The 19,460-nt window shown below is 44.6% G+C and overlaps 1 protein-coding gene across 1 annotated transcript in view; it reads right to left on the reverse strand.

The window, feature by feature from the left end:
- The window catches only part of SORCS3 (sortilin related VPS10 domain containing receptor 3), a 631,295-nt gene that overhangs the window by 340,066 nt on the left and 271,769 nt on the right, over positions 1-19,460 (reverse strand). The window contains exon 3 of the mRNA XM_066355178.1: positions 4,025-4,124. Within this exon, the coding sequence (XP_066211275.1) occupies positions 4,025-4,124 (100 nt within the window). The remainder of the gene's footprint in view (positions 1-4,024; positions 4,125-19,460) is intronic.

The raw sequence follows: 19,460 nt of genomic DNA on the forward strand, positions 1-19,460 counted from the left end.
GACCAGAGTCAGCCTACAGTAATGAGTTCTAGAGGCCCGGGGATATTTATCTCCTGCCAGAGAAAGGAGAAACTGTAAGCTGAAGCTCAGACCCCACCACAGCACGCCCCCCCCCCCCAGGAAGGCGCACCTCACACACACCCACATCTAGAGCTAACACAGCTGCTTTTGTGTTCAAAGCGCCAGACTCAGACACCACCCAGGCAGTGAGCTAATTGGCCAGGGGTTGCAACAAAGCAAACAATGAGGGACAGAGAAATTCACATCGAACAGAGCTGGGGCAGGTCAAAAATCACTAAAATAAGGCTAATGCTACTGCATCATAGGAGGGTCTAGAACTACTTCAATAAGAACAGCTCCCAGAACATCATAACAATACATTTTAATTTTTTTTAAAAAAGCCTACTAGATGCAACTAGTCCAAATCCCAACTTCCTTAAGGGAGACCAGCATCACTGGATGTATCCTGACCAATTTTTCTCCCAAATAAAACTACTGGGAAGGCTGTCACAGACCCACCATTTACAGATAGATAATGAAGCTTTGGGGTAAGTAAAGTTCATTTCCTATTTTACCCGTTCTCTCAAGGGACTGGGAGGACTGGAGATTGTATACATTAAGCTCCTGCAAGGAAGTTGAGTAGAGTAGGTGTTCAATTAATGTGAAGATTATTGCTGATAGATGGAGACTTTACATGTTAACATTTCTAATTTTAACCTAAAGACTTATCCGCTATCTGCATTTGGAGATTTCATGTTGTCCAAAAGGTGTTAGAAAATCAAGTTAGCTTTAGAAACAAATATATTAATACAAGCACAATTTACTATTTTTTCCCCAGGGCAACAGATCTCTATTATACTCACAGACTCCAAGTAAAGAGTAGCCATCTGTTAACTAAATAACTCACTAAGTGAAAAGCAAGTGTTTCCACAAGATTTACTGAAAAACCTGCTGGAAAGTTCTGTGAGCTCGTTGACGAACATGGGGAGCCACAGGTAATGTCGGTGCCAAGAGAATGAAAAGGCTCTTGTGCAGTTCAAGCTGAGAGGAGAGGCCAGATAACCACAGGTTTAAACTCAAGATATAGCTAAGAAGGACACTTGTAAAAAAAAGAGTTGCATACAAGGTCATAATGACCCAGAGCACTAGACCAATAAAGAAACAAGAGTATTTCCATTTATATCTAACTGCCATTTTGCCTAAGTAGCCGGAGAAGGGCTGTTCTAATAAACTGAATATTCTGGTTAAGAGAAAGTCATCATGTAGAATATTTGTGCATTGTCAGTATCTAAAGGCTCAGAATACGATAAAAAACACTTAACAATACAACGAAACAGAGTCTAATTTTACCTTCCTTGAGTGATTCAGAAAGCACTTAGGGGATCACATTCTCCTTATGAAATTAATTTCTATTGTCATTTAAAAAAAAAACTAAGTCCATGGCATTAACCTGCCATTTGTCTTCCTCCAAGCTGAGTGAAGAAAATGTCTTGGCGTACAACTGTCTAGGTGGTGATGGCTCTTAGGCGGGAGGGAACTGTGCTTTGGTGGTGTTTCCAAGAGAAGACAGACAAAGCAGATCTAACTGTCCACTGGGCAGCATTCCTCTGAGAAACCCCTCAGAGAGCCTATGGTCCAGACCTCAGCTCCACGATGGAGAAATGGAGGTGGCCCTTCTGTGCCCACGGTCTGCAAATGTCAGCTATGTTCTCCCCCACTCCACGTCGCTTATGTCCCACACTTCCAAGCACCACTAGGCTGGGCTAAGGGGAGTTAAACTGATCAGGAGTAAAGAAAAACAGCAAAGACCAAAAGAGGCAATGTCAGTGTTTAACAGGAAATATACCTGACAGATAACTACCGAAACGGATGAAAGCAGGTATGACCCTTTCATACACCACTTAGGAAAATCATCATGAAGATGGGTAAAGTATCAGCTACATGAAAATATGATTAACTCTTTGTGGTCCACACATGGGTCAGAGGTCAGCTCTGAAGGGCATGTGCCATGTGACAGATACCCACTTCTTGCTTCTCCCAAAGTATGTACACACACCCACCTCAAATCACTGAGGGTCCTGAGACCAACTTCCAGCTTAGCCCCCAATCAGATGAATGACCTGGATGGGGCATTTCTTCTTTGGGGGCCTCAGGGAAGAGAAGAACTTGAAATAGATCATCACTGACTCCATTCAGTCAAGTTTTATCATGTGTCCACCATGGGCATGGCAGCAAGCTTTAAATCAAGGTCATGAAGCAATTGCCTCAAGCAATTGCATGTCAGAACTAGAGCATCAATTCTGAAATCCCAGGCTGGGATGGAATAGGGAAAAGGCACAAAACGTAGTCTAAAGCAAAGGAATCTGGACTGAGGACCAAGAGTCTGACCTTGGCTCTAACCTGGCCCATGTCTTTCCCTGGCTACACGGGCTATTTTGGCTTCTATTCAATATTTTCTCATTTGTTAAGTGAGGTTATTGGTGTAGATGACAGATTCCTAACCACAACTCCATGAACATCTTTGGTCCATGGTGGGATTTGAGCTGTTCACGAAATCCTAAAAATTGTTTTCAAATTTTATGTGCAGAGGCTTGCTTCTAGAAAGGAAGTCTTGAGCTATAAACAATTTTCCAAAAGAGTTAAAAATCCAAAAATGATTAATAACTGCTTGCATAGGTGAAATCTATGATCCTTCCTGGCTCTAACACGTAATAATTCAAATAACAATAATGAAAAATATAAAAATGGCAATGCTTTGGGACAAAGAAAAGAGAAACTATTCAGCTAAAAACAGTAACAAGTACCTAAACAGCCATCCTGATTATCAGGATGTTGGCACCTGACTGGTAGGCACAGTGTCATGTCTGGGGACTCCTGGAGCAAGCTGGGACTTAGGGAATCCGGTACCAACACTGACTCCAGAATCACCAACTCCGCCCCTCCCCTTTCCGGGGATGTTCAGGGAACCGAAGGTGGTAGTGAGGAGAAGGGCGGGCTGAGAATTGCGATGCTAAGGGTGTCAGTCAAGCTGCTCTGCTTTAAGTAACAGAGACAACCACCATTCTGAGCCACCACCTGGATTCCAGTGACTTAGAATCAGAGATCAGGGGCATTTATTTGACTCAAGAGCTGACACTAACCCCTGAGTTTACCTCGCTGAAGTAAGGGTCTATAAAGCCCTCAGGGGAATGCAAACCAGTTTGCTGGAGGAGAACTTGGGAGTACCACTTTCAGCCTTTTAGAAACCCTGAAATAGCCTTTTATATTTAGTGTGTTCATCAGGGCCACACAAGTTGCTAAAGAGCAGTGCCTTCCTAGCAGACTGCCTCTCCCCAAAGTCAACACTGTGCAGCATTTACTTTCTAAAACTGCATCGCTCCACAGAATCCAGGCCCCTCCTCCCAGCAGGTGTCTATAACTCAAGTCCCACCTCCTGTGAGTTCATCCATGCCCTGGGTGTGGCATCAGGAGGACAGACAGAGGCAGCTGGGGCTGGTGGAACCACGCCTACTCCCCTGTACCTCAGACGCAGCCCCGCCCCCCATCGGATCCTGATGACTGACGAGTTGCCTGGCCTTCCCCGACAGAAACACTTTCTGAGAATAGACCAGCAAGAGAGAGGCCAAAGGACTCAGCTCTGGAGTCAGGCAGACCCGTTCTCAAATCCTAGATCTGCTGCTTAACACAGCCTTCCATTTCTTCATCCGTAAAATGGACACAATGATCGTTTCTAGCCCACACGCATTGTGAGGACACATAGGCGTGTGAAGCTCTGAGCAGCGCCCTCAGTACAGAAGAACTCCTTCCGCAGTCACATGGTCTTACTGTTGTTATTATTATCGTTGCTGCTATTACTATCAAGGCTGTAGAATGATAAATAGGGTCTGTGACATCCTTAGCATATAAAACAGGCGCTCTACAAGCAATCCCACTGCTACTGTTTTTTCATAACTCCTGGCCCTAGGCAGCCTTGCTAAGGCTACCCTGTGGGGAGTGCCCAGGCCCCGTTGACCCCTCCTCTTACCTTCCTTTTGTTGGTAGGATTGACGTAGAGGTAACTGAGGACAGTCTTCAAACCCACTTTGTCATTCAGCTTCTCATAGGTGGTGCCATAATTGGTGGATCTGCAGGGAAGACAGAAAAAGGCAAAGATTGTTTGATCAGATGGGGGAGGTGTGTAAAGGAGAGCCACACTCTCCTCCGAGGACACCTTTGTTACCCACTCACTTGAGTGCTTAAAAGTGTTTTTCAGGGATAAAAGGCCCCATTAATTTTAGAAGAGCAATTAGACTAATGCATCTGCTTACCACCTAAGTTCGCTCGCCTTTGCTCCCGGGCTCTGCTGAGACCTCCTTTGCTGCCCTCTGTGCTGACGTGTTACCCAAGGAGCTGGGGAGAGGCCTTCCTTCCAAGAGCCCCTGTTCCCTGTACAGTTCCCTGCAGGGCCCCACGGTTCTCATGGGTGGAGCTCACCAGGTGGCCATGGGGTGAGAGGCCAGGCTGTCTCCTGAGGACACTGGGGTGCAACCAACTTCACATCCCCTCCAGTGAGCTTGAAGCAAGGGGGCCCTCAGAGAGGGAGGACGTGCTCTACCCAAGGGCTAGGAGGGACAACAGCCAGATCAGGCCGCACCGGGCAGGGTTAGATGTTTCACGCAGGAGCACCAGTGTGTCAGCGTGAAATGCCAATGGCGCTGAACGGCATGCCAACAGTTCATCATTCCAATTAGCCTGCTGCCTACCTGCTCCTCATTCAGGCCTAATCTGTAGGGCTCTGACCTGATGCCAAAGCAGAGAGCGGAGGCAGGCCAACTGCTAGGCTCCTTCCTGCCCATCAAACCTCTCCGTGGTGGAGGACAGCGGGTGTCAAACAGATTCAAGTGGCCAACCTCCCTCCTGTTCCACTTCCTCCTCACCTCCTGCTCTACTCAAACCTCCCTTCTTTTCAAACCAGTATCATTAGGTCCTCACTCCATCTCCCTGCTATCATTATCCTTGGCTAGACCCACAAAACTCCTGCCACCTGAGCCTCTGAAAGTCACAGAGGTCACTTTGTGCTCTCTATGGTCAACAGACCTCCTGGGAGCCTTCATTCTACCTCCGATCTGTTTCTGACTTTGGATGTGTGCTGATTGTCCTAGCAACTACCTGCCCCACCTGGTCCTTGAGCCTTTACCCAAATGCTAACTCTAATAGGCTCTTGTCCTGGACCACCGCTTAGCTTTATAAACCTAGCAGCCAAACTGTGATGACCTTTAAGAATTCTCCTCCCCTCCATCCAACCTGCCAAATTCCATATCCCCAGACCCAGCTCAAACACCCACCCTCCCCTCTGTCAAGACTCCACTAGCCCTCCTCCTATTGGCCACTCATCTCTCCTCTGCTCCAAAACTAATGTCCCAGTATTGTATGCACCCAAGGAACAATGCATGCCACTTTTTGACTCTTCAGTAGTGTCACAATTAGTTTCTTTATGCTGTTTCCCCAAAGCACAACATAAGCCGTTCAAGGACAAGAAACTTCAGAGAACGCCATGGCGGGAGGAAAGAAGGGCAACTTCAGGCAGAGCAAAATCTCTGTCTCGTTCTCGGATCTGCAGCTCTGGCTGGATGACCACGTGTAGGTTACTGACCTTGCTGTGGCCTCAAATTTCTTATCTGAAAAATAGTGATGACTTAATCTCACAAAGCATTTGCAAGGATGCAAAAATCTAACACATGGGAAACCTCCTAAGGGGTGCAGGCATACTGAAAAGTTAAAAAATAAATTCACTTCTTGTTTCCTAAAGATGTACAGAACCAGCCCTTAGACATCATGCACACTCAGCGCATTGACTGAATAAGCAAACATCAATATTTCAAATCTTTCCCTAGGCTACCGGCTCTACATGGCCATTGGTTCTTCTAACTTTAATAACCAGTTCTCCCCTCCCCAGAACTCACTTCTTATCTTCGGTCTCCTGGCTACCTTAGGCACTGGGAATTACTCTCAATCCTTCTCTCTGCCTTTATCTCTGGAACCCAGCTCAGTCTCCAAGTCTGAATGATTCTATCTCCTAAACAACTTAGACCCCTGGTTTTTATATCCTCACACCAATGCTGTGACTTAAGCATCATCATTTCCTCCATTGTCTTCCAACTGGATACTCTACTTACAAAATTCTCCCCTTCCCATTATCGTCCACGGTGTCATCAAGTTCTATTTCATCCGCCCTCCCCCAGTTCTGCCCACCTCGCTCCCTGCTAGTAATTACATACTGCCTGCATGCTGTGAATTTGTACCTTTCGAGCTTAGTCTTATAAAATCTGGCTTCAATCTCCCTCACTAAACTTCTTCCAGACACTTGCTTCTCTGCCCCTTTCTCCCCAGCCTCACTGACCTTTCTCGAATGTCTCATTTTTATCCCCCTCCATCTCTGCACATCATTTCCCTTGCCTGAACTATTCATGCCCTTTGCCTTCCTTCTGCTTGGTAAATTCCTCTCTAACCTTCAATGCCCAACTCCAATATTACCTTCCTTCTGACTAATTAATCACAATTTGCTTTGTGTACTCAGACCATCTTGTACCAACTTCTATTTTAGCATAATCCTACTATTTGGGGCATGCTGATTTTATTCTGGGACTTCTTTCTTGACTATAACTCCCTAAGGGAAACAGCAATTTTTTCTAACAGCCCAGATGTCTTGCACCATGCCCAGTATAAAGCAAATGATGAGCATATTGATTTTGTTCTGTTTTGCTCTGTCTTTATTCACAAGTGTAAATGAATGAATGAATGAATGAGCTTGCTCAAACCTACTCACAAGTTCTTGTCCAACTGCTAATGTCTAGGAGCAACTCAGCACATAGCCACACTTAGAAAACAAACCTGCCCCTTTGCATGCTGCACCAGTGTGACAGACTCTAAGGTCTAGCAGAATCTGGGGCCAGGGAAGGGTCTATAGAGTTCACTCAGACCAGATTTAATGATAACTGACCAGTCACCCTGAGCTCTCATCCTACAGAGGGCAGGGGAGAGGACAGACCACGATCTCTGCAGGATGTCAGTTGCATATGTTATTGATCCAAATAAAACATGAAATGCTTCTTGATTTTCTACTTTTGAAGGCATAAAGGCATCACAGTGTGGAGAAAGAACATTGAACCTGAGTCAGGAAATCTAGAATCTAGAAGTGATTTTGAAATGCATTTAATATTACCCTGGACAAGCCAATTCTTTTAGCCTGTGGAAGAAAAAAATAAAATTATTCTGACACTTTTTAAAACAGTAAGGCAGCCTTCATTCAGGACTCTCACAGTCGGTATAGAAACCACCCCAATGGGGTTTGCAGTGGGAGAGGGGGAGACTAGGTCAACTCCATATACAACAAGGGAAAGAAGGAGCTTATAGTCATGGAGAAGGGTGGGATCATCAAACAAACATGACTAAGAAGGTGGAGTAATTCTTTGCTAAGTTCATCCAAAAGCGTTATTGCTGAAAACAGGTAGGTGATCAGACATCACCTGGGCATGGTGGAGTCTGATATTGAGCACAGTAAGGTATGGCAGGTCCCCATATCTCAGAGGATTCTGGCAAAATCAACTCACCAGGAATCTTGCTAAAATAGGGCTCTTGAACACCTACCCAAGGACAGGGCCTAGTTGAGAAGAACTCAGAGGATCCTGACTAGAGTTTGGTCAAGAAGAGAATCTTTATCAAGCCCCAATTCCATCATCAACACAAGAGGTTTAACTCAGATAACCATAAAGCTCCTTGGGGACCTTAAATTATTGTTATTGTTATTATTATTATTATTACTATTATTATTATTTAGTGAGAGAGAGAGAGGGATAGACAGTGATAGGGACAGACAAACAGGAAGGGAGAGAGATGAGAAGCATCAACTCATAGTTGCAGTACCTTAATTGTTCATTGACTGCATTCTCATATTTGCCTTGACAGGCGGCTCCAGCCAAGTGACCCCTTGCTCAAGCCAGAAACCCTGGGCTTTAATCCAATAACCTTTGGGCTCAAACTCTCAACCATGGGGTCATGTCTATTATCCCATGCTCAAACCAGTGACACCATGTGCAAGCTTGTGAGCCCGTGCTCAAGCTGGCGACCTCAGGGTTTTGAACCTGGGTCCTCAGCATCCCAGGTTGATGCTCTATCCCCTGCGCCACTGCCTGTTCAGGCTGGGCCTTAAATCTTATTATCCCACCAACACAGTACTAAGCTATTCTCCAACCAAAGACTTTTCCTCATACCATATATTACATCTTATTTCTAAGAGCTAAATTCTCAGGCCTCCCTGCATGACTTATGTCACAACAAATTTCCTTCCAGAATCTAAATAATCCTCATCAAAGGTAGTGTGTTCAGCACCACCCATAGTTTTTCTCTCTACAAGCTGCATAACAGATTCCAAAAATGGCTGCTAGGAGTGGAAACTTCCCAACAAAGGATTCTCCCCATGTCAGCTTCCTCCACCCCCAGCAGTTCCTGCTCACTCAGGCTGCCCGAGCCAGTCTCAATTGCTGGTGACACATAGCATCGAGGAGGCAGTTGAGCTGGCAGGACCAAAGGTGAGCTGGACTCTGCCCTTTCCAGCATGCACCCCGCATACCACACTGACCTCCCTCTTCTGGGGGGACGGGCAGGGGGCAGAGAGGCCTCAGAGAGAACCTTGCCTGCAGAACTCATTTTACAAGCAAGCAGACCCTGCTCCACCTTGTGACTCCAGACATTTGCCAATGGACTCACTTACAGGAAGCAGCCTCATCTTCCCAATCTTAAAGCTAGCCCCCAGATTTTAACACTAGGCTAAAATGTTCACAAACATTCAGAAAGATGGCACCATCCTAGCCGGGCACTGTGTAACCACCTGGGCCTGGCACTGTGCTGTTACCATTTTGACTGGCTCAGGACACACTGCTAAGCCGGAAGACAGCAGGTAAGATGTGCAGCCTCTGGGCTTCCAGCCACTGTGCCTTGGCTCAGGTTATTCCAATTCTGGCAGATTATTCCATTGCTGTGTTTCTGTCTGTATGTAGGGGGGGGGTCCCTCTCTCCTTCTTTCTTTCTGTTTTTTTTACAAATTAGTTCTAGCACACAACAAATGCACAACAAGATGCCAATCATATGCCCACTACCAAATTTAATGAATATCTGTGATTATAAACAACCTTTGTGAATTTGTATATTTACATAAATCTTCTCTTAATATTAGTTCTGAGGCTTGCTTGTTTCACTCAACATTCAGTTTTCAGATTTCCCTATGTTGACACAGCCATAACTCATTCATTTAAACTGCTGTAGAGCACTGCAGCTTATGAATAAATCCCTGTCCATTCACCTTTCAGCCACTGATAAATATTTTTTCTTTTAGCCCGCCCAGGCAGTGGCACAGTGGATAGAGTGTCTGACTGGGATGCGGAGGACTCAGGTTTGAAACCCCGAGGTTGCCAACTTGAGTGCAGGCTCATCTGGTTTGAGCAAGGCTCACCAGCTTGAGCCCAAGGTCACTGGCTTGAGCAAGGGGTCACTCCCTCTGCTGTAGCCCCTCCCCCCAGTCAAGGCACATATGAGAAAGCAATCAATGAACAACTAATGTGCTGCAACGAAGAATTGATGCTTCTCATCTCTCTCCCTTTCTGTCTGTCTGTCCCTATCTGTCCCTCTCTCTGTCACACACACACATAATATATATATATATATATTTTTTTTAATTTTTTTATTTTTATTTTTTACTTTTAAAATTGCTACTGCTGACAATCTTTTGATGACCCTTCTTGTACATGGCTTCTCATGTATTTGTGAAGAGAAGTGTTTCTGGGAAGCTAGGACTGCTTCATACGCTATGCTTCTACTTTGCTGGTAACTGACAAAACTTTCACCAAGGAACTGTCATTTCAAAGAGATATCCCCTTAATCTCCAGCTTCAGCAACTGGGGACTTTTATTCCCAGAGCCGGAGTCCATGGCTCCCGACTGGTCTTCTCCCGGATAATCTCTCTTTCCCGAGTCCTGAATTCCAGAGTGTCTGAGCCCAGCCAGCAGCTCGGGCCCTGAATCTTTGCCTCATGAGCACCATCCCTGGTTGCCACATTTGCATCAGTGCAGGTCACCTGCTCTGTGGCGGCTCCTCCACCTGCCCAACAACCTGCAAGTTGTCTGGCTGAACCTTCCAGCTGCTCACACTACTCCCCAGGCACCCGACGCTGACCGGCAACCTCCCAGGGTTAGATGGGTCTCTGCTAGGACCCTGACTCCTGGTCTGAGCTCGTCCACTATTCAGGAACTCTTGTCCCATCCTAAGTGGCTTCCTAAGAGCTTCAGAGCACAGGCAGTGCATTATGGGAGGACCACCTCAGCCCTACCTGCTGTAACCCTGGGCATTCCCCAGAGCTACTCTCTCAATGACAATTTCCAGAGCTGAGTTGTTAATACGTTTTACACTTGTACCCATCCAGCAAGCTCCTACTCCTCTCGTGAGTTTCTACAATGGCAACAAGCATATGGGCTGCTATTTTTAAAATAAAAGAACAGAAAAGAAAATCTTCCAGCCAACACAGCCAAGTCATCTTCCCGATAGAGCAAGTGCCACATTCCTGCCAGAGGTGAGAGGTCTCTGGGGGGGGCCGCTGCCAGCTCCCCACAGGCCCACCAGATGTTCAGGCCTGGGGTGGGCACAGCCAGCCAGCACCTTCGCCTCCTCGACCACCTGGTTCCACAGCCCCGCCTTCGTCCCTCTCCAACTCTTGCCCTGAGAAAAAACAGGAAACCACAAGTCTTTTACTCTTTGATCCTCTCATCAATCTCTCATCTTCTCAATGGACACCCTTTCTGTACGATATAATCTAAAACTAGCGAAGAACTGCAGGCATGACAGTTCCTCTCTCTTCCGGTTTGCAACTGTATTTTGTTTTGCTCATTTCTTAATATACCTCTATTATTATCTGTTAGCATCTCCCATGTGCCAGGCAGCGGGCTTTGCTGCCTTTCTGGGCAATTATGAATAACTTTAGCTCGGGTTGGCAAACATTTTTCTGTAAAAGGACCAGATAGCGAATATTTTAGTTTATGCCAATCTCCGTCACAACTACTCAACCCGGCCCCTGCCGCTCAGAAGAAGCCCTGTTAACGCGATAGGTGAATGAATGAGACCGGCTGGGTTGCAATCACACACTATTTACAAAAGCAGGCGGCACCTGACTTGGTGGCCGCTGTCCTATCTGACTGCAGGGCCAGCACTACCATCTCCACCGCCACCCAGGCACCCCACTCTGCTTTTGTCTCTAAGACAACCTGCCGAGATTCCTGCCCGGGTCGCTGGTGTCTTAACTCACGCTTTCTCGCCTGGCGACAGTATCCGATCAACACGTCTGCAGAGGCCTGGCATTTAAAACCTCCGAGGTCTGCCCACTCGACCTCCCATTTGTCACTCTCCTGTCGAGTTCATGGCTGGCACCTGTCTGGATTTTCTCCTATTTGACTCTCAGCTCCAGTACTAATTCCATCGTGGAGACTTTTCCTACAACCTCAGGCCACACCCCCTCTACGTTTAGACCAACAGCACCTTGGAGTTCCCCGTTTATTCTCTGAAGATGTATATTTCCTCTTTCCAGCGATTGCTAAGAGCTCCTTAAAAGTGAAATAACAAATGAAATATGGTTCGAAGCTCTGAACTTGCAGAGCACAGCTCTCAGTAGAGAAAAACTGGGAGACCGGAGCAAGGCAAACACAATGAGAACCGGACGTAGGCGCCGCTTCTCTGACCCTCGGCTCAGACAATCGGCTTGTTGTCATGAGGACTCAGGGAAATGCAGTCAGACGCCTGACCTAGCATATGATAATAGCCTTCGTTCCATAAATGTATGGCTGTCATTTCAGGAACTGCAGAAACAGCAGGACAATCACCTTGTTTTCGTTTCTTTGATGTAGACCCCTTAACCTTAACAGGAGGTAATGCACACTGATGGCCAGTAAATCATTGAACAGTCTTCGGTCACTGTTTCCAGTTGCCCTTAGGAAAGTGCAATATGGCCCAGCTGCCTGGGAACCAAAACACAGAACAGAACCGTGCTTCCAAGTGCCAGGCCTTGGGAAGCTACCCAGCGGCTCTTCCCCAGAGCGCGCTCCATTGATAGTCAACAATGGAAGCCCATAGGCCAGTAGGGGCTCTAGAGTGTGGTGAACCACAGCCCATTCCAGCCTGACCACAAACAACCAACCAGATAACTCCTTTCAGACCTCAAACCAAAAGCAAGTGATTTAAATAGCTTCATTCTCCAAGTGGGGCGTGGTCCTACCCTCTGCTTCTGAAACCCCACAGGCAGGCTGATGCCAGGACAGACCCACACAGAACTCTCAGGGACCTCTTGAGGTTCTCAGATTTCTTGGCTGCACAATCTAGTCTCACAAAGGGAGGCCCGAACACAGGGTAATTAATTCATCTCTGTGTCCTCCTGCCCCAGCTATTTGAATGAGAGCCATCACTGGGTTCCACAGGCAGAAAATTAGAGGTTAGCTGATGCTGAAAACCAGATGATGCAAAATTCATGGTTTGTAGCAGATAAAATGTAGACCCCACAGCAGCAGAATACCAAAAGAGATCTAAAAGGGAAGATCGAGGTGGGAAAGGTTGGCCAAAGTCAGCCCCTTGGTCATTCTCACTGTGATAGCCCTTCTATTCGAACTGAAGAATCCCAGTTCAGACAAAAAGAGTTGTTGAGTTGTTATTCTGAGGATTTAAAAAGCCAAGAGATCTCAGTCCCATCAACCTAGAGGTCTGTTTGTGTCATACAGGTGAGGGGAGGGAAGAAGACTTCAAGAAAATAAGGAAGTAAAAGCAGACCCCCAAGAAGACGTGTCAAACCATAATTCACTGCACCTTTGTTCACAGCAACAGGACGGAATGGCAATCATTCAGAGAAAGTCTAAGGGAAATATAGTGTATTTTACACACACTCTGCATAATAGCGTTAAAAATATATAGATATCAAGGTTATTGACCTGAAGATGTCTCTAAAACAGGGGTCTCCAAACTTATTACACAGGGGGCCAGTTCACTGTCCCTCAGACTATTGGAGGGCTGCCAAATACAGTGGTTCTCTCACTGACTACCAGTGAAAGAGGTGCCCCTTCCAGAAGTGCAGTGGGGCTGGATAAATGGCCTCAGGGGGCCGCATTGCGGCCCGCGGGCCGTAGTTTGGGGACGCCTGCTCTAAAACATATTACCAAACGGAAAAGGCCTCTGAATAATAATATATTAAATATACAAACAGTAAACCCAGACAAGATAAAACAATATATTTCCACTTGGTTTATACAAGTATACACAAATGCATTAAAAACATTCTAGGGAAATATACAAATAAATAAATAAAAATAAACGCACAACTCTGGGTAGTAGACTGGGTGGGTTGCAGTGGGGTGGCCATAGGGACCTGCATTATTTGTAATGTTGCAATCTCTTAAAACAAACAAACAAAAAAACGGTATCCATGTATCACTCCTGTAGTTAAAAATCACAGCAATAAAGTGAATTGTTACTGAGCAGTTACAATGCAGATCAGTAAATTAACACATCTGTAGAGGAACTCTATTATAGATAAGTATTTGCATTCACAAAGGCAGCCCAACATAATCATAAGAGGATTCATTTTAGAGTCAAGCAGATTTTGTTTCAAATCCAGCCTGTGGAACCGCAGACTAATTACATAAGGCTCATGTTTCATATCCACACAATGGGAATATAAATATTGCTTTCATGGGATTACTGTGTCATTTGAACAGCCCTAGTATCATGGAGTTGTCAGTTGTTGGGAGGTGCCCAAGTAGAACAATAAAGTAATCATGGGGGGGGGGGCATTGCCCCATTCATTTCTGGGCAAACAGCAGCTGAGTTACAGTTACATAAGTACCAGAGACCCGTGACCGCCATCTCCCTCCCACCATATCAGCAGTAAGCCACCAAAAGGCAAAGGCGCCTGGGAAGATGGAGGGGTCACTTCACTTAATCAGAGATAGCCTCCAGCAGGTGGCCAACACTTGCAAATTAAAGTCTAGGGAAAATGGACTCAACTTTTTTCACTAAGTTTTCTTCAGGAAAAAAAAAAATAATGAGGCACGAATTAGAAAGTTCTGGACAGTTTTAGCAAGGCATCCCTGCCTGGTGAGTGGATGTTTACCATTTTTCTTTCAATTACATGCAGCCAGTTGGGTCCCCCTGACATGCATGCAATTAGGTCTGTCTGTGCACACCCAGAGGCCCCAGGATAAAATAGGTAGCCGCCGAATGGAGAAATGTGAACTGATAGAGAGCTTTCAGACCATCTCTCTAACCTAGAGGAGCTAAATTTGATGCCTCATTCATTTGTAAATCTTTCTTCTCAGGGATAAGCGCCTTGCATGAGGTAGGCACTCAATGCATTGATTATTTTGTCAATTAACGCGAGACTATCCCTCCTGGGAACAGACAGCCCTGGGGAGAAGATGGTATTTTTTTCTTTCTGGCAGCTATCCCCCTCCACGAAACCTCTCATCTCTCCTTTCTCTGGTTTCCAAGCACTCAGCACGTGTCACTCTCGGGGAGCTTTGTGCCTGCTCTCTGGGGAGACGCTGCTCTTCTGCCGTTCTTTTATGTCATTATTTAGCTTTATGTGCACGAGGCCTCTTTGTCCAAACAGAATAAGTCCTCTGATGTCATGGGACTACCTCGGATGTCTCTTTCAGCCCTGAAGCATGCTGAATAACACCAGGGAAAGTACAGACTCAAACTGAGCGGAGCTGTCCAGGGACTGAAACTGTCACGTTCAGACAGATTCTCTTCTGATTGTGAAAATGTTGTGCTGTGAGAAACTAACAACAAAGCAGGTGTTCCTTCACACGGTTGCTGGTCATTTGGGGAGAAAGAAGACTGACATCTAACACCTGACATCTCTCAAGCCAGAAAAAGAGAGGAAATCCCTGGACACCAAGGAGTGGATCGCAGGCGTCTCTGTGAGGCCCTATCCCATAGTCACCCCATCTCCTATGGGCCCAGAAGCCTGAATTCTCATTTATTTCTTTCTTTTGAACAAATATATGGATTGCTATGCTCCCTGCATAGGGCCAGTTTAACATTATTTAAACAATTGTCCTGTTAGGTCCTACTATGTACACTCCAAATGCTCTTGACAAGAGACTAGAGTCATTGGGCATGAAAACCAATCCCAGTGTTCTAAAGCTTTCTTTAGAAAGACTAAACATGAAAATGAAATTAGCTATTAGTCGAGCATATTCTCAAGTTACAGAGTATTCTTTAAGCCACCACTGGGGCCCATAGAGACAGGGCCCTCTGAGATCTGAGGCGGCATGTGCCTGAGCCCCAGGTGACATGCTGGCTCAGCATATTGGTTCCCATGGCCTTAGCTAAAACACATGACACACTCTAGGGCAGGGGTCCCCAAACTTTTTACACAGGGAGCCAGTTCACTGTCCCTCAGGTCCCTCAGACCGTTGGAGGGCCACCACATACAGTGCTCCTCTCACTGACCACCAATGAAAGAGGTGCCCCTTCCGGAAGTGTGGCAGGGGGCCGGATAAATGGCCTCAGGGGGCTGCATGTGGCCTGCGGGCCGTAGTTTGGGGACGCCTGCTCTAGGGTCTTTTAAAAGATGAAAGTGCTGAAAATTTATGGTAGAAATATTATAAAACATAGGAAAGGATAATGTGCAATATAGACATCAATTATAGCTATACTATACAGAGAAAATAACAGTATTTTGATGTGTTTCTCTAATCTGTGTGCAGGTGTGTATTTACAAAATTTGGAGTCATTCTTTGCATACAGTTCAGTGTTTTGCTTTTTCACTTAACATAATGTTTTGAGCATGTCCTCATGTTGTTAAATATTCTTTTAAAATTACTTTAAAAGCCTTAAAACATTGAAATGTATAAATATATCATCATTTTCTTCAACTCTCTTCTTGGCCAGTTGGTCAGTTTCTGGCCAAATTTTTACATGAAATAATGTAAGTATTCTTGTACATACATCTTTGTACACATATTTGCTTGTTTCTTTAAATTCATGTAAGTTCAACTATTAGTTTAAAGGGTAAAACTGTGATTAAGTCTCTTGTTATAAACTGTCTTACATATATATTCTGTCCAATTTGCACTTCAGCTCACAAATATGAGAGTCCCACTTCCCTTGCACATGTGCCAACATTGGGCATTACCATCTTGAAGTTTTCAGACACAGGTATTCTACGATACCCAAACGACATACACTTTGGCACAAAGGTATTATAAAAATACGTGAGACATTGCCTGACCAGGAGGTGGTGCAGTGGATAGAACATTGGACTGGGATGGGGAGGACCCAGGTTCGAGACCCTGAGGTCTCCAGCTTGAGCATGGGCTCATCTGGTTTGAGCAAAGCTCACCAGCTTGGACCCAAGGTCGCTGGCTCGAGCAAGGGGTTACTCGGTCTGCTGAAGGCCCTGGTCAAGGCACATATGAGAAAGCAATCAATGAACAACTAAGGTTTTGCAACAAAAAACTGATGATTGATGCTTCTCATCTCTCTCCATTCCTATCTGTCCCTATCTATCCCTCTCTCTGACTCTCTCTCTGTCTCTGTAAAAATAAATAAATAAATAAAAGTAAAAAATACATGAGACCCTGACTATCTTCACACCAGAATTCCACATCTTTCAAAGTACCACATTTCCCCATGTATAAGACGCACCTTAATTTGGGGGCCTGAAATTTGAAAAAAAAAAAAAAAAGAAGTATTACATAAAGTTATTGAACTCAAGTTTTATTCATCATAAAATTCATACAACTCCTCATCTCTGTCAAAACTTTCATCCGTTAGCTTGTCCTCATCTGTGTCTGATGACGAATCATTGTTGACAATGAGCACAAAAACAAGCGCAAAAATGCGGAAGATGCAAGTAAAAAATCTACAACCACTGTAAGACGCACCCAGTTTTTAGACCCCAAATTTTTTTAGAAAAGGTACATCTTATACCTGCAAAAATATGATAGTTTCCAAAATTTTGTGATAGAGGACTCCTTTATACTTTTAAAAATTATTGAGGACCCTAAGAGATTTAATTTGGATATTTTATCTACCAATATGTAATACATTAGAAATTATATCTGATAATATTTTATAATACCTATTAATTTATTTAAAAATAATAAAATATAAATAACATACTTTGATGAAAAAAAACTATAGTTTCCAAAAGAAAAACAATTTAGTGAGAAAGAGAGGCATTGTTTTACTTCTTTTTAAGTCCCTAATATCTGGTTTAAAAGACTATTGAATTCTTATCTATTTCTACATTTAGTATTATGATATAACAATGTAATTCATGTAGCTTCTAGAAAACTCCACTGTAAACTCTTGAGAAAATGAGAACTAAAAAAGGCAAATACCATTATATTGTTTATAAGAAAATAGTTTTGACTTCGCTAGTCCCCTGAAAGGGTCATGGGCATGTCGTATGGGTCCCAGGACCTTACCTTGAGAACTGCTGCTCTAAGCCGAACAACTACTGGATCCCAATGGGATTGCAATTTACAAAAAGCATTTTGTTTTGGTTTTCTTTTTATTATTAAAAAGTTTGGATGTCTCACAAATTTCCATGCATTTCAAAATTGTTATTCTCTTTAAAGTTCAACTCCAACTTCCGTATGAAGCTTTTTCATCTAAGCTGCCCTCCAGCGACCTCTCCTTCCTCTGATTTGCTACTGCCTTCAGATCTGGGCTGCACAGTTTGCCTACACCTCTGATTTTCAGATTCTCTTGTCCCCATCAAAACTATAAGGTCAAGGATCAAGCCTTTGACATACACTTAGACTCTGTAATTGATTTCTCAGAAGAGGCTCACCCTAAATCACTGTGGCATTTAAGTAAGTGACATGTGTATAGGACTCTATACAAAACACTTTCTCTTGAAATATTGCATTGAATTCTCTCAATGACCCTTGACATAGGCATTTTATCTTTGTCATAAAAGTGAGGAAATAGAGACGCAGAGACATTAAGTGACAGCGCCGGAGTTTGTCCCCAGGTCAACTGATTCCAAATTCCACCTGCTCAACATCGATTCTTGGTTATTTATTTCAGCCATGGTAACTGAGTGACTGCTTCACAAATATCACATGGTAGGGACTTCCCTGACTCACTCTTTCAGGGGATCACCAAAGGCATTGACCACTAGGAGACATTACAGATATTAACATGGAGTGTGTTTGGAGTCAAAATTCAGCTAGAATTCTTACTCTCCCACTAACTAGCTACACGACACTGGGCATATTGTCATACTTTTCTGAGCCTCAGTTTCCCCATCTCTAATACAGGCCTAATAGCTGCCACTATACAGGGTTGTTGCGAGAACCAAGTGAGAAAACCATATAAAGCACAGCACATGGGCTTAGTTCCTTCATCCACCTTCATTCCTTCCAAGGCCCTCTGACCACCACCTCCTGCTTCCCCTCTGGAAAATAAGAATGACTTTATGAAATAAACAGAGGTACTTTCCATAGTCAGAGCAACCTTTTAAACAGTAAGATATTCTATCCCAGACATCTAGGTCTGGGTTTTGGGGATTATAACATCTACAGAAGCCCAGGCCAAAAGTAATGCTGGAAAGAGAGGGCAGTGGTTTTGACCAAAAGACATTCATTGTCCATCCATGTGAGAGCCTGTAGGAGCCTTGGCTCTAGAGGCAAGTCTCCCACAACACACACAGACACTCCTCAGACCCACGTCCTCAGAGTTAATGGAACTCAACCCCTTTCCTGATGTGGGTTGCTGCCCTGGAGGAAAGGCAGTGCTCAGTGAGGCAGGTTGAGGTGCTAGGAAGAGCTAGATCCCTGCTTGGGAACAGTGTCTCTCAGCCCATTAACAAACACAGCCCTGGCAGCAACATGATGCTACTGACTGTCTCCAGCGGCTCAGACTGAAGCATTCAGCAAGCCTGTTAGTTCTGGTCTATTGGGTTTCCAGAATCGTGTTGTTACCGACTCTCCTTATTCACAACCAGAAACAATGCTGCCATAGTTTACTCTCCTCCTTTGCAAAATAAGACAGTGGAAATTACCGTAATTCCCCATGTATAACACACGCCCTTTTCTGAAAAATTTGGGATCTAAAAACTGGGTGCATCTTCTACAGTGGTTATAGATTTTTTTACTTGTATTTCCCGCTTTTCCACGCTTGTTGTCTTTGTGCTGTTTCGAACTTGTTACCGGTATATCACGGTAGACTATGTTTTGCCACAGTCTGCCCAGAAATGGCTCAAAGATTTTCATACAGTGCTGAATTCAAGTTCAAAGTGATCCAATTTGCAAAAGGGAATGGAACTTGATGGGAGTTTTGACAGTGATGAGAAGTTGTATGAATTTTATGATGAATAAAACTTGAGTTCAATGACTATATAATACTTTTTTTTTTCAAATTTTGGGTCCCAAAATTAA

Source organism: Saccopteryx leptura, chromosome 13 (genome assembly GCF_036850995.1).
Source record: "Saccopteryx leptura isolate mSacLep1 chromosome 13, mSacLep1_pri_phased_curated, whole genome shotgun sequence".
In the NCBI taxonomy this organism is placed as follows: domain Eukaryota; kingdom Metazoa; phylum Chordata; class Mammalia; order Chiroptera; family Emballonuridae; genus Saccopteryx; species Saccopteryx leptura.